Genomic DNA, 13,172 nt, shown 5'->3' with positions numbered 1-13,172 from the left:
GTCTGAGTAAACCTGATTTTCTTATTTTTAATCTCCTGTTCACTTGCAGTTAGTACGCTTCAAAGAGGACTAGAGTCTGTTCTCAGCAACAGAATTGTTTATAAATGATCAATCTGTTACAGATCGGGCAGTATAGGTTTGGCTAAAAGTTACCAAAATGCAGAGAGAGAGAGAGAGTTGTACAGATGTAACTAAAATTCTAGTATCAGCCAGCAGCATGTATGATTTCTAGAGTCACTGTAAAAAAACCCAACCTTACTCAGCATGGTCTGAATTTAAGGGATTAACTTTAAGAAGCAAACAGCTTTATCACTGTTAGCTAAGTACACTTGGTCTTGTATGAGATATAAATAACAGACCAAACTGTATTAACTAGTTGAGGCACAGATGCCAACCCATTGCACTCATACTTGTGACTTGCTTTTACAGCAGTTGACTAGAAGACATTACATTACTCTGTTCATTCAAGGAAGAGAGATCATGGAAGAAACCAGAAAGAAAACTCAGTATGTTTTCATGAATCTGCATGTTTCAACTGAGAATATTTCAAGAACAGAGTTTTCTTATCACCTGAAAAAGGGAAATGAAATAGCTAAGCTCCAACGCTTTTTGAGAGCAGCTCTGTATTTCAGCACACCAGGGGGAGTGATTCCTCTTTGAACAGGCCCCAGTTACAGATCGGCAAGGTCTAGAAGATGGTGATTTCTCATTAACTCAGTGCAGCCCTTTCAGTAACACTGAAGTGGAACAGCTTCATACACACAGCACAAAGACCTTGAATGCCACAACAAAATGTAAATTCTGAGACAGGTGCCATTTTTTCCACAGATTTGAAAAGTGAAGGATTAGACTAGCTTTTTAGTTGGACATGAGGTTTGCTCCTCCATACTGTCTTTTAATGATATCCAGAGATTCAAATTTACATGTGGTCTGCAATCCTCAGGATGCTCGGAACCCATGAATAGTTGCTAGCATGGAAAATGTGATCAGCTGATTTCATTGCTCTTCTAGCATCACCTGGTTTCAGGAAAAGGAAAGAACCCAGATCTCTGGCTTGAACCCAGATCTATCGCCTAGCTGCATCTGTATGTGTAAAAGTCGTGTAGTTGACCGGTGAGAAAGCAAGCCAAAGGCAGAATGGATTCAATCTGGCTGCCTTCACTTAGAGTATCCCTCAGGTAGACTTGGCTGGAATTCCCAACCAAGGAGGATCCAGTGGTAGGGACAGTTCTATCCTTATTTGCTTATTAAAGGTGAGTTCCTTGGTGTTTCTCATCATTTCCCACCACACCCAGAGGTTTCATTCAACTTTATAACATATGAATTTTCTGGGACTAAGGAAGCTACAGCAGTTTCTTTCTTTCTAGATAGCCCTAAGTGCTGAATATATTTGTACTAAACAGACAGCCTCTTTCAGCATTTCTCTCCACGAAGCAGCTTATGCTCCCTAAATTAGCCTTAATATAGTGTTGTACTAAGTTTACATCCTTCAATTAAAAAAAAACCCAAACCCAAACAAACAAACAAACAAAACCCAAACAGGGTCTGCAAGCCATTTCACCTGCATGTGCACTAAGGATACTCAGGTTCAAAACATAGAAATCCCTCTGTAAGTCAGACCATCATGGAGTCTTTCCTCAACATCATTTCAGGTATGGATGCAAAAATCTTAGTTTACATGTTTGTCTTTGAACACTTTGGTGAGCGGGGCCTGTTTCAGAATAAACATGCCACGGCTTAGTGAGGCAGGGAGTGCACAGGCATGTAGCTCCTGGTTGAGAATTTCACTTGGCTGCCAAAGCGGCATAGGTGGGAACTTGCTTGCCCGACATGCTCTTTGGCAGCACAATACATTAACTGACATACTGGTGCAGATCCAATTATCTGTCTGGGAGGCTCTCCAGCAACTGACACTAAAAAGGTAGGTTCAAGGAACCTCATCAGGAATAATTACAAAACAACTTGCCTTAAGGTGAAGTTTCTTCCTGTTTCCAGACAGTGAGAAGTTGATGTTCAAGCTATTAGTCTTAGCAATATATTCTTTTTAACTATAGGTATGACTCTTCTGAGCTTTCATTAAAAATACCTAATGCCCTCAAGAAGGTCTGTGCATTGATCCTTGTGCATTTAATTTACTCATTATTCTTATACACTGCATACTATAGAAATCATACAGAGTAAAGGCAGGCAATAACTTGTTAATCTCCCATTACTCCTCTGGCAAACAATATGGCTCTGTAAGACTTTTTGGCATTGTTTCTCACTGTTCTGGTGAAGGACAGATATCAGGTGCCTAGGTGAGCCCCACTCCTTTCCCTCCTGATCCTTATCCCTACCTGTTGAGGGTGCTCATATACTATAGGACATCCCAGATGACTGTGGAAACAGAATGTAGCATTTCTGTTTTCAGACAATTGAGAAAAGTAAGGTCAGGATATTTCTAACGCTTTTGCCATGACTGCCTTTCCTCCATGCTTGGAGAGTTGAGGAGTGACATGATGACAAACAACACAAGTTGCATTGCAACATTAGGACATTTGCATTCCAACCTATGGAAGAAAATAAGCACTTGAAAATAAGGAACAGACTGGGAATAAAGAGAATGGAGAGACTTAGAGAAAAGAGTTATCCATTTGCACTCAGTTTGTGATGCCAAGTCTGTCCCTGTGCAGTTCTAGCCACAGCCATGACACCTTGATACTTGACTTGGAACTATCATGGGGAGATTTCAAAATGCCTTAGAAGAGGAGGAAGAGGAGATCTATGACAGCCAATCACTACATGCCTTCCTTGGTATAGCAAGTAAATCCCTTTCCACTGACTGTGAAAACAACTTTGCAATACACTTCATATGCTAAAGTAAATGTTGTACTGCCTGAATTACCAGTGAGCAGGTTAATTCACTGCAGCTCCCCACAAGGGGCTACTAAACCTCATTGACAATAGAATAAGATTCAGACAAGGCTCCCATAGTGTATTTTCTGCATAAAAATTTCCGCCAGGCTGAAAAGAGGCCGTAGGATTTGAACTAGATCGCTAATTTCTCCACTGATCCTGGCCACCCAATGGAAAAGAAAGGCTGCCACGTTTCCCCAAATGGCACGTAGAACTTCTAGAATATACTCATATATAAAGATGCATATATGCACTGTTGTCCTCTGGTGAATATATATGGAAGGTGCTAGAGACCACAGATTCCCCTCAACATCTTGTGCTCAATATGCTTTCTGAAAAGGACAACACTTGTTCTGTCTCAGATGCCGTGGGTGGAGCTGACAGTCAGTCAGCATACATGGGACTGGATGTGTGAGTATTACAAGTTTACAGAAACCCCTTAAAAAGCACAGACTGAAATTTTCTAGGGTTGGACTCTAGGCTGATGTGTGGGGTTTTTTTAAACCTTCACACTCTCTTTGTACTGCCATGAATGTTTTATTCATGTTTCCTTGTATTGTTTTTGTATTGACTTTTTTATATCTTGAAAGAATGCCCTGCTGTTTTCCCTCATCAGCTAAAAAAAATTAATTATAATGTTGCTCTAATGGCTTAACAAAGAGCCTGAACTGTGTTGGCTATTCTAGAGCAACTATTCTGGAGCACCTCCCATCATATTATTGGACTCTTCAATCACTATTAAACATGCCTTTAGACCGAAAGTCTTCAATTGCTGGGTTGACTGGGGGAATCCTTAAATCTGTACAGGAGTAGTATCTTAAGTAGTTGTGATATTCTAACCTTGACAGCTGGAGAAATACAGTAAGTTCATGACTAGCTCACAGTGAGCCAGCAGATGAGCACATATTGGAACAGTCAGGGTTATTTCCTCTCTAGACACAAAAAAGGTACAGTCATTGGGGTCTTGTTTAACAGGGACATTTCTATTTCCCTTCCTATGTATTAATGAGGTAGCAAGTGTATAGTTTTCCCCAAGTGTATGAGTTTTCCTCTCAAGCTCAGCTTCATGTTTTCTTACTCCTGCATAGGGATAGACAGAGAGATATAGCCCTGAAACTCTGCCCCTTCTCAAAGCAGATCTTTCCTTAAGTCTGTCTGAAGGGGTATATAAGCTCTGCCATTCTGGTCACTCTCACGTACCTCTACCAAACAACATAGTCAATCTCAAGAACATTGTTAATGATTTTTAAGGACTGAAGTGACTTGTGGGACTGGTACCATTCCCTGATCACTTTTGACAAAAACTTGTGAGTTTCACCTTCCTTGTTCCAATTGTCTATTTAAAGTTCACTACCACAGGTCTGCATTTTCTTCAAAACCAATATTCAAACAGCTGTGCCCAAGGGCCAGGGTGAGAAAAAGAAGTATTTTTCAAGAGCAAAGGATTTGGATTTTGTCACACTCTTCAGTGTCTGTAAGGGGGTCAGAAGAGAACAAAATCAAAATTCTGGGTACTCCGGATTTCTGAGTATCATGGCTTTCCTCGTAAGAATAGGCTTGTGAGAACCAGAACCTATTTGTTTCCCTCTCCACTTGTAGATCCAGCAGGATTGGTTCTACGAATTCTTATTTATCCATTCTGTTGCAGTCGCAGAAATAGGGTTGTGTAGCACCAAGGATGGACTGTTCCTCACATAACCAGAAAAGATCAGTAATTTCTACCATGGAGCAGATCCAAGAATAGCATGTGAAATAGCATTGAATTTTGAACCCTTTACTCTCAACTTCTTTACTAGGTAATGTGTTATTGCTTACGACATATTGTGCACCACCTGGAACTTCAGTTCTGGACTGAGCTGGCATACCAAGTGATAGCCTCATGCTCCATCTGAATAATAATCTCTCAGACCATTCTTCTGAAAAAAATGCTAATTTTTTTGCCTTTATTATGTCTTTGTAGCTTTGCTGGGCTCTTGGCCATAGACAAAGCCTGCTGATGACTTTGTAAACTTGTCAGATACCTTTCGTTGGCAGAGAAGAGGCAACAGGTGCTTGTGATCTGTCCAAGTTATTATCCCATCTCCGCCCCATGTTATTATAACCTTCCCACCCCAAACCCATTCCCAATGTATGTTGTCAGCCACATTTAATTGCCACCAGTCATTTAGCTCTGCTTTCAAATCATAGCAAGGCTTTGTTTTTGTTCATGGAACAGGACATGTAGCGTGCACTCTGGGTGCATTAAGTCTTCAAGTAGCATACTGACGATTTTTTCTTACAGTGAAAATCCCTCTGAATTCCCCCAGAACCTTTCCAGAGTTTGAGACTAGTGGAATAAGGATGGTGTAAACATCACACTTCAACCGGTTCAAGTTGATTCAAATGGACTCGCATGAGCTGGATACTGTTTAGAATCTTCTTTTGGTGACCGACGAGGGTGATGCCAATACGTTGGATATCTCTGCAAAAGAACAAAAGACACGGAAACTGTTAAAATGGGCTGCTTGTTCTCAATGGTCTCAGTCCATTTTGCTGTACATCCAAATCAATGCGTATGGATATATATGCGCATATATCTGTATATTCTAAGAAACTGCTGACAAGGGTTCTGCTTTTGCTTGACAAATGTGTGTGGGTGGAGGGGGGGTGTTGGCAGAACTTGGTAGGTACAAAAAGAAGCAGTGGAAGTGGGCCACAAAAAGGATCAGAGGATTGGAACTCCTCTCCTTTGAAAAAAAAGGAGAGTTAGAGTTGTTCAGCCAGGAGAAGAGAAGGCTCCAGAAAGACCTTCTTGCAGCCTGTCAGTATATAAAGGGGGCTTACAAGAAAGATGGAGAAAGACTTTTTACCAGGCCCTGCAGTGACAGGACAAGGCACAACAGTTTTAAACTGAAAAAGGGTAGTTTTAGAGAGACAAGAAAGGGTAGTGAGACACTGAAACAGGTTGCCAGAAGAAGTTCTGGATGCCCCATCCCTGTAACTATTCAATGTCAGGTTGGACAGGGCTCTGAGAAGCATCATCTAATGAAAGGTGTCCCTGCTCATGGCAAGGGTCTTGGACGAGATAATCTTTAGAGGTCCCTTCCAATCCAAACCATTTTATGATTCCAAGAATGTTCCTTTTCCTGGCTCCTGTCTTCTAAGTAACACTTCAGTACAGTAGATGGTGTGGCTGATTCTACATATCTACTTAAAAGTGGTTATTACCTGTGGTAGCTGTCATGAACATTCTGATGTAACAGTTTCTCTGCAACACTGACAATATGTTTTCTAACGCACACTGGATCAGTACTAGTGCTTATAGAAACACACTACAAATGTATCATGGTATGGACGATGCCCAGAGGCCCTAGCAATATGTAAGAAACAGCAGCTACTTTGCTCTGGCTTCCATCTCCTTTTTCACGTGTATATATTCTCCACATAGCTCTTACTGAACATTTCTCAGACTGCTTTCACTTTCTGCATGGAAAACTCAGTGTCTGGTATCTTTTGCTCTCTGTCCCACTACTTACTCTAGAGTCATGCGTGATATGACATCAAACGTCATCAGACCAGCCTGGTCAAAATTCTCCTTGTAACGGCCCATCTTGATAGCATCCAACCACTCATGGGCATTGCTGAGTGAAGGGAAATCTGGAGGACAGTTGCTCAGGAGAGGCTGAGATGGTCTGCAAAAGAGGCAGGTTCTAAAACCCAAGTTATCAACTTCAGCTGACCACACTAGTAAAGTAAAAGACATGAGAGGAAGAGAACACAATCTCTGAAGTGTACAGAATGAAGAACCATGGCATTTGTTCTTCATGCCCTGATTCATGAAGTCCCACCATGATATGCTGTTTCTTGGCTATCTGTGTCCCTTTTTCTGCCTAAAAACAGTCAACCAACCCAAGAAATTGATCCTTCCCATTGCCCATTCTTGCTCAGGCACATTCTCTTCTCCTTGCCCATAATCTTTCCACACTTTCTGGGTCTAAGCCTAGTGGTTGGGCAAAGAGCTTCAGTGATGAGGTTTCTGAAGGAAAGATGAGACCTTATATACCTTTTCAACTTTGTGACTAATTCTCCCTCTCCTAAATGCTTTCCTTGGATCAGATAGTAACCTATGAGAGAATGAGTGTGTTGTTTCAGCTCCAACACCCATCAGATAAAAGCATAGTAGTAAAAGGCCAAAGAAATGAATGTTCACACATGGTATTTGCTCTTCTCCCCATCGTCTGAATCTGTCCTGAAGCTATAACACTTGCTGCTTTTAGTAAACCAGAAGTCACTAGATACTTTCCCCCTCCCCCAGATGTGGAGTGCATTCCACAGAGACAAGATTTATAACCACAGGGAAAACCCTCCAGGCCAGCAGGATGTAATTTTGTCATCAGCCCAGCAGTCATCTAACCTTGGCACCACTTATTCCGCTGAGACTTCTCCTTTGCTGACCTCCTGCCCCCTGTTCCATCATGTTGCAAAATGCAGTTGGGAAAATACAGGATGCAAGCTGCAGTTCTAATTATTATTTTCTGGAGAATTTCTTCTCTCCATAAGGTCTTCTTTTCCTTCATCATCTCTTGTGGTTACACAGTATTGTGTGATCACAGAATATCTTATGCAACCACACACAGATTTGTCCCCTACCTTCATTCCCTAAGATCCCTCACTCATTCATCCTCAGTGCAACTCACTGAGATTTATCTCCTGTCACATTCAGCACTCACGACTCCTCATCACCCATTAAATGAATCAGGATACATATTTCTTCCAACCTGCTTTCTCTTTTTTTTTTTTCTTCTTTTTTGTTCCCAGTCTCAGATGGGAGGGTTGGAAAAAAAATGATTTATTGTTTTCTGTTCCTCATGATGCCTATCAAGAGCCAAGTCCTATTATTTTGCATTTAATCCTCATCTCACCTGCTGGTCCCAGTGCCAATGGCTTTCAGGGCAGATGGCTTGCGAATCATTTTATCTAGGGCACTGACTATCTGCTCAAACTTGGGTCTCTGAACCCGTTCCTTCTGCCAGCAGTCAAGCATCAGCAGGTGCAAAACAGTTGGGCAATCTGGGGGTGGTGGCAGGCGATAGTCCTGGTCAATGGCATTAATTACCTGCAGCAAAAGAAGAACAAGGCTTTATCATGGCTGGGAAAATAAAAGACCTTCAGTGAGTTGGTGTTTATGATTTTTCTCTGCTTGAACTGATATAGAATAGAGAGGCGGATGTACATTCTCACCACTTCTAAAACTTACATCCTGATTGGACATGTCCCAGTAAGGTCTTTCACCATAGGACATCACCTCCCACATTACAATGCCATAGCTCCAGACATCACTGGAGGAGGTGAACTTGCGATATTGGATAGCTTCAGGGGCAGTCCAACGGATAGGGATTTTGCAGCCCTAGAAAGCAGACAGAAACCAACCATAACATTAGTGAGATAAGGACTATTTGTGAAAATGACATCAGTGAAACAGCACAACACAACTCTGAGCATGGGGTGACAGTCCAGTTGATTCTGTCTTGTAGACACTTGGTTTAAATTCAAATCATGTTCAAGGTTTCAACCTTGTTTTATTGACAAATCTAGATGAAAAGAGAGAATCATGCCTCCTTTCTGCTACAGACCTCTACTTTACAGCATTTGAAAGCAACATATAGTAAAATCCTCCTGAAAGTTGCAATCACTTGGAAATCTAAAGCCATTTAAATAATCCCAACCTGCAACACTATACTCAGTGGCTAGCATTAGGTTCTTTCTCTTTCCATCTTTAGGTATGACTGGCAAGATGAAGTATCATTCAGGTGCTGGTTCTTCAAAACGGATATATCTAAAAATTGTTTTGCTTTTCAGTGACTGGATTCTTCTGCATCCCCTTCATATTCAACCCACCTGTTATACTCCCACCCTTTTTGTAGTATGTGTATAAAGTGCCAGAACTTCATAGACAATAAGTTCATTTGATGGTTAGTTATAAGCCCATAAATATACTTAGGCCATTTATCTTTTCTGTAGGAAAAAAAGAACTCTTTCCTCAAAGGGTGGTGGTACAGGATTTCAATCTCTCTTTCAGTCCTTTATCCTTCCTGTAAAAAGCTAATGAATGGAGGAAGATAACAGCTACATCAGGCTATGAGGTTTGACCTATTCACCATCATGCCAAAAAGAACTTCACCTGGCAGAGTGAATCAGATATTGCTACCTTTGTTTTTTGCTGGTTTGGAACAAATTGCCCCAGAGACAGAAGGCTCTACTCCACTGTTCTCTATGGTCTCAAGATGGACTAAAAAGGGTACACCAAATCAAAGAGGAACACAGAAAATAACTATAGCTGTCAGCACTGCTGACTAATTCACACCATTGCAGTAACTCACCAGACCTCCAGTATAGGTGGGATTTGAAGCATCGTCCTCCAGAAAGCGGGACAACCCAAAGTCTGACACCTTGCACACCAGGTTACTGTTGACTAAGATGTTACGTGCTGCCAGGTCACGATGCACATAGTTCATGTCGGAAAGGTAGCGCATGCCAGCTGCAATCCCCCGTAGCATTCCTACCAGCTGTAACACACTGAACTGTCCCTCCTTCTGCTGCAAGTGAGGAGGCAAAGAGAAGCTTTTATGATCACAAAACACAAAGCCAACAGGGAAGATTAACAAAAAGCAAGGTAACAAGGTGGATTTATGAAGTTAGAGAACATAAATGTTAACTTCAGCCAAAATCTGAAGGTTCAGGGACAGCGAATAAAAAAGTGCTTAAAGTAATCAGTCTAAAATGAAATCAGACACTAGTAGTTATCTTTTTCTGAAGGTAATTCTCCTATTGTGGCCACATTCTCCTTTAGCATCCTATACCCAGTTGCACTAAGATGACTAAATGAATGGCAGTAGACAATTCTGCTCTTACTAAGATCTTTACAATGGGCTCTATGCAGTTCTACACAATGGGTTCACATACTCTTCAAAATGTACCTGCCAAAGGATTTGTGGTTGAATTAGTGTATGAACCAGTAAAAAAGAGAAGTGAAGCAACTATACCAAAAAAATGCCTGCATTTTTGTTTCATTACTAGAAAAAGCATTGAAAACTATGAGTCTAAAAATAACTGCAAGATTCATTACTTCATTACAATGTTGAAACTTGAAAATATTCTGTGGAATAAAGTCTTATATACATTACTAGAAAGGCAAACTGGAACATGCACATAAGCAACTGAAAGGCTGTGTACAAAGATAAACAATTTGGTACTGTTTACGTTAATTATTGCAGTTTGAGAAGTCTAAAATACTGAAAAAATGTTATATGATGGTTGAGCTTTTGAAATATTTTCACCACGATGGCCCAAAACCACTTACTCTGGTAACTTGCTATTATTTCTATTGCACCTAAAGAGGGCAATTGAGGACTTAAAGAGATAGGAGTGAAAAAGAAGAACAGGCAAAATTATCAGATCTGAGACTGGTACACATCAAGATGAAGAGGTAACGACTGTGGGAGACTCTGGTTGTGGTACCCTGAGGAAGGAATCCAGTGATCCGTTCTCCATGAACTCTGTGACAATCATGACTGGTCGGCTCTTGGTGACCACACCCTCCAGGTGGATGACATTGGGATGCTCAAATTGCCCCATGATGCTGGCCTCGCTCAGGAACTCGCGTCGCTGTTCCTCTGTGTAACCCGACTTCAAGGTCTTAATAGCTACTGTGTATTCACGCTTCCCTGGGTGTTTTAGGCGCCCAAAGCACACCTCTCCAAACTCTCCTGTCAGGAAGGGAAGAAACATACCTCAAGTAACGAAACAGCAATGAATTTTAGTCAGGTGTACTAAAGCATTCTACTGTGGACGACTTCAGGCACTGTTTGGAAATAGGGTTATTAGGACTGTTCAGATTAAGGTAAAGTTCTTGATGAAGATTGGAGACTACATATTCAGGGTTCAAATGAGGAATTCTGAGTTTTAGGGTGTTTTAAACTTGGTTTGGAGCCAGCATCTAAGGGTAAGTAGGTTAAGATGAATTTTGGTAAAAATGAAGGTTAGCAATCCTGACACACTTGATGTACCATGGGTCCATGGGTCCATTTCAGCCCCGTAGTGTGCCAGGTCTCAAGGTGAACAAGAAGGCACTTTAAAATCTGGAGATTCTCACACTACCTGATCCAATGACCTCCTCAATCTTGATGAGGGACACATCAATCTCCTTGGCAAATTCTCGAATAGCTTCATTGGGATCTTCATAGGTTGAGGGATCAATATAATACTTCACTCCAAGTCCTGCAGCGGAGGAGACAGCCCAAAACATCACCAGAATAAAACCCTGAGACATATAGGTGTTAATGATTCCTGAAAAGAGACAGGCCCTTGCCTTCTGTTGCTCAAAACCACTTACCTCGTGTACCGATATACTGCTGCAGGCGGTCTGTGTATGGAGTCTCTCGCCTTTTACTGCAGGACATAAAGGAAAGTAAAGTCAAAACACACACAAGAGTCTCTCACAGGATGTCGGGGTAGGCTTCTCAATGCAAGGCTCAGAGAACCCTTGAATTTAGGGGTACAAGATGGGTGTTAAGATCCTGTCCATCTCCAGGTAACCAGTTCATGCTTGTTTTCTATGTGGTGGTTTTTACACCACTGTTTGCATCCTCACTTTAGATATGACAAATGAGAGGGCCTCCATCACTACCCTGAAAAAAAATATTACAGTTTAACATCACTGTCTTGGAAATTTTCTTGCTATTCAGGCTAAATTTGCATTTTAATTTCATCAAATTACAACAAATGATTCTTTTTGATAGCAATCTAAGCCATCTCCTGTGATGCCTTTTAATTTCTTTGAAAACATTCTAAGAGCCATTTACTCTAATACTTAATTTGTATAGATTTCTCCCAGTTGTTTTTCCTCCTGGACTCCTAACAGCATTTACGTTGGCTATTCTTTTCATAAGTATGGCACCCAAACACAACAACAAAGAGCCAGAGGGACAGAAATCTGTACCATGATGTTATTTTTGCATGTGCAGATCAAAACAGGTATTGTCTTTATTACTGTAATCTTTATTGCATGTATGCAACTAATTTCCAGTAAGTATAGGTGGTCCTTCTCAACACAGGCATTTCTCAGATTTCATTCTCTCTTTAAATGTATGCAATTCAAGCATTTTTTCCCACACGATCTAATTATTTTCTAAGTTTCATCTTATTCTTTGTTTGCTCTAAATATATTTTCCAATTTCAAGCCACTTTCTTTGTTCCCAACAGCGTTCATTTTTTCCTCAAAAATCTACAATTCATGCTAGTTTATAATCATCATATTAATTAGATCAAACTCTGTGTTATCCTGCAGTATCTCTGCTGTACGCACTGATTTGTGTCAACCCATATGTTTTGCTGTTTCAGCACAAGACCTTTTAGTTGCTGATTCAACTAGCATCTGAACGCAGAGTATCATGAAACGTTATTTTTCCTTATGAACATAGCTAATTCTGTCATTCCAACAGATAACTGCATTATTCTTACTTGTCAGGCTTATCTCTTAAAATTCTGCTAAAATTTCAAAACCACAGACAATTCTACCTTCAAATTCTGTTCTGTTGCGCAAAGAAACTGGCTTTACTGGGGGCACACACCTAAGAGCTCTAACTCTGCTTTTACACCTGAAAGTCAGGTCTACTTTAACTTTTTTTTTATGGATTATCTAACATATTAATGGTTTTCCATCTTAAAAAAACCCCAAAACAATTAGTTAAAATAGCTGTTTCACATTGCATATTGCCTGAAAAATGTGTATCAATAATTTATAAAAACAAGCTAAAGTTATAGCATTTGACTCTACATATGTTCAGCTTCTTAAAGAACTACTCATTTCAAGTGGTGTTCCTCATTACCTGCATCTTCAAACTTACTTTTCTTATAGAGGACAAATTTAAAATAGAAATTTGGTATCTCTGCTTCTTCTGAAAAATTGTCTATTAACTGTACATTATCCTTTAAGTATAAATGGATCAATTTTTTATGATATTTCCTTATATGTATATTTACAGATACCCATAAATGTCTTTCCCCAACACAGTTTCGGTAGTATTAACTTATTCTGGGTTTAGTTTATTTTTTTTAGAAAAATATATGCTTTATTGAGTTGTGCACAAAATATCACATTTCCAGCTGTAACAAGAATTGATATTTTTAACAGTTCAAAGCTACAAAAGAAGGCAACAATTCAATTATAACAATATTTTATAATTTTTTTCTTTCTGGAAAGAAAAATATTAAAAAAGAATATACACAGAAGGAGAAAA

General features: G+C 40.2%; 1 protein-coding gene across 2 annotated transcripts in view; it reads right to left on the bottom strand.

The window, feature by feature from the left end:
- Positions 1-4,648: 4,648 nt before the first annotated feature.
- Positions 4,649-13,172, bottom strand: part of EPHB6 (EPH receptor B6) — a 71,053-nt gene continuing 62,529 nt past the window's right edge. For both annotated transcript variants that reach the window (XM_032680336.1, XM_032680334.1), the window contains exons 10-17: positions 11,267-11,322; positions 11,032-11,151; positions 10,393-10,640; positions 9,255-9,470; positions 8,132-8,281; positions 7,797-7,990; positions 6,411-6,566; positions 4,649-5,356 (exon numbers count right to left, since the gene is read on the bottom strand). In XM_032680336.1, coding sequence (XP_032536227.1) covers positions 5,248-5,356; positions 6,411-6,566; positions 7,797-7,990; positions 8,132-8,281; positions 9,255-9,470; positions 10,393-10,640; positions 11,032-11,151; positions 11,267-11,322 — 1,249 coding nt within the window. In that variant the 3' untranslated portion in view covers positions 4,649-5,247. The remainder of the gene's footprint in view (positions 5,357-6,410; positions 6,567-7,796; positions 7,991-8,131; positions 8,282-9,254; positions 9,471-10,392; positions 10,641-11,031; positions 11,152-11,266; positions 11,323-13,172) is intronic.

This window comes from Chiroxiphia lanceolata, chromosome 2 (assembly GCF_009829145.1).
Source record: "Chiroxiphia lanceolata isolate bChiLan1 chromosome 2, bChiLan1.pri, whole genome shotgun sequence".
Classification (NCBI taxonomy): Eukaryota; Metazoa; Chordata; class Aves; order Passeriformes; family Pipridae; genus Chiroxiphia; species Chiroxiphia lanceolata.
The sequence above is the reverse complement of the archived record's forward strand: the minus strand, read 5'-3'. Positions and strand labels throughout refer to the sequence as shown.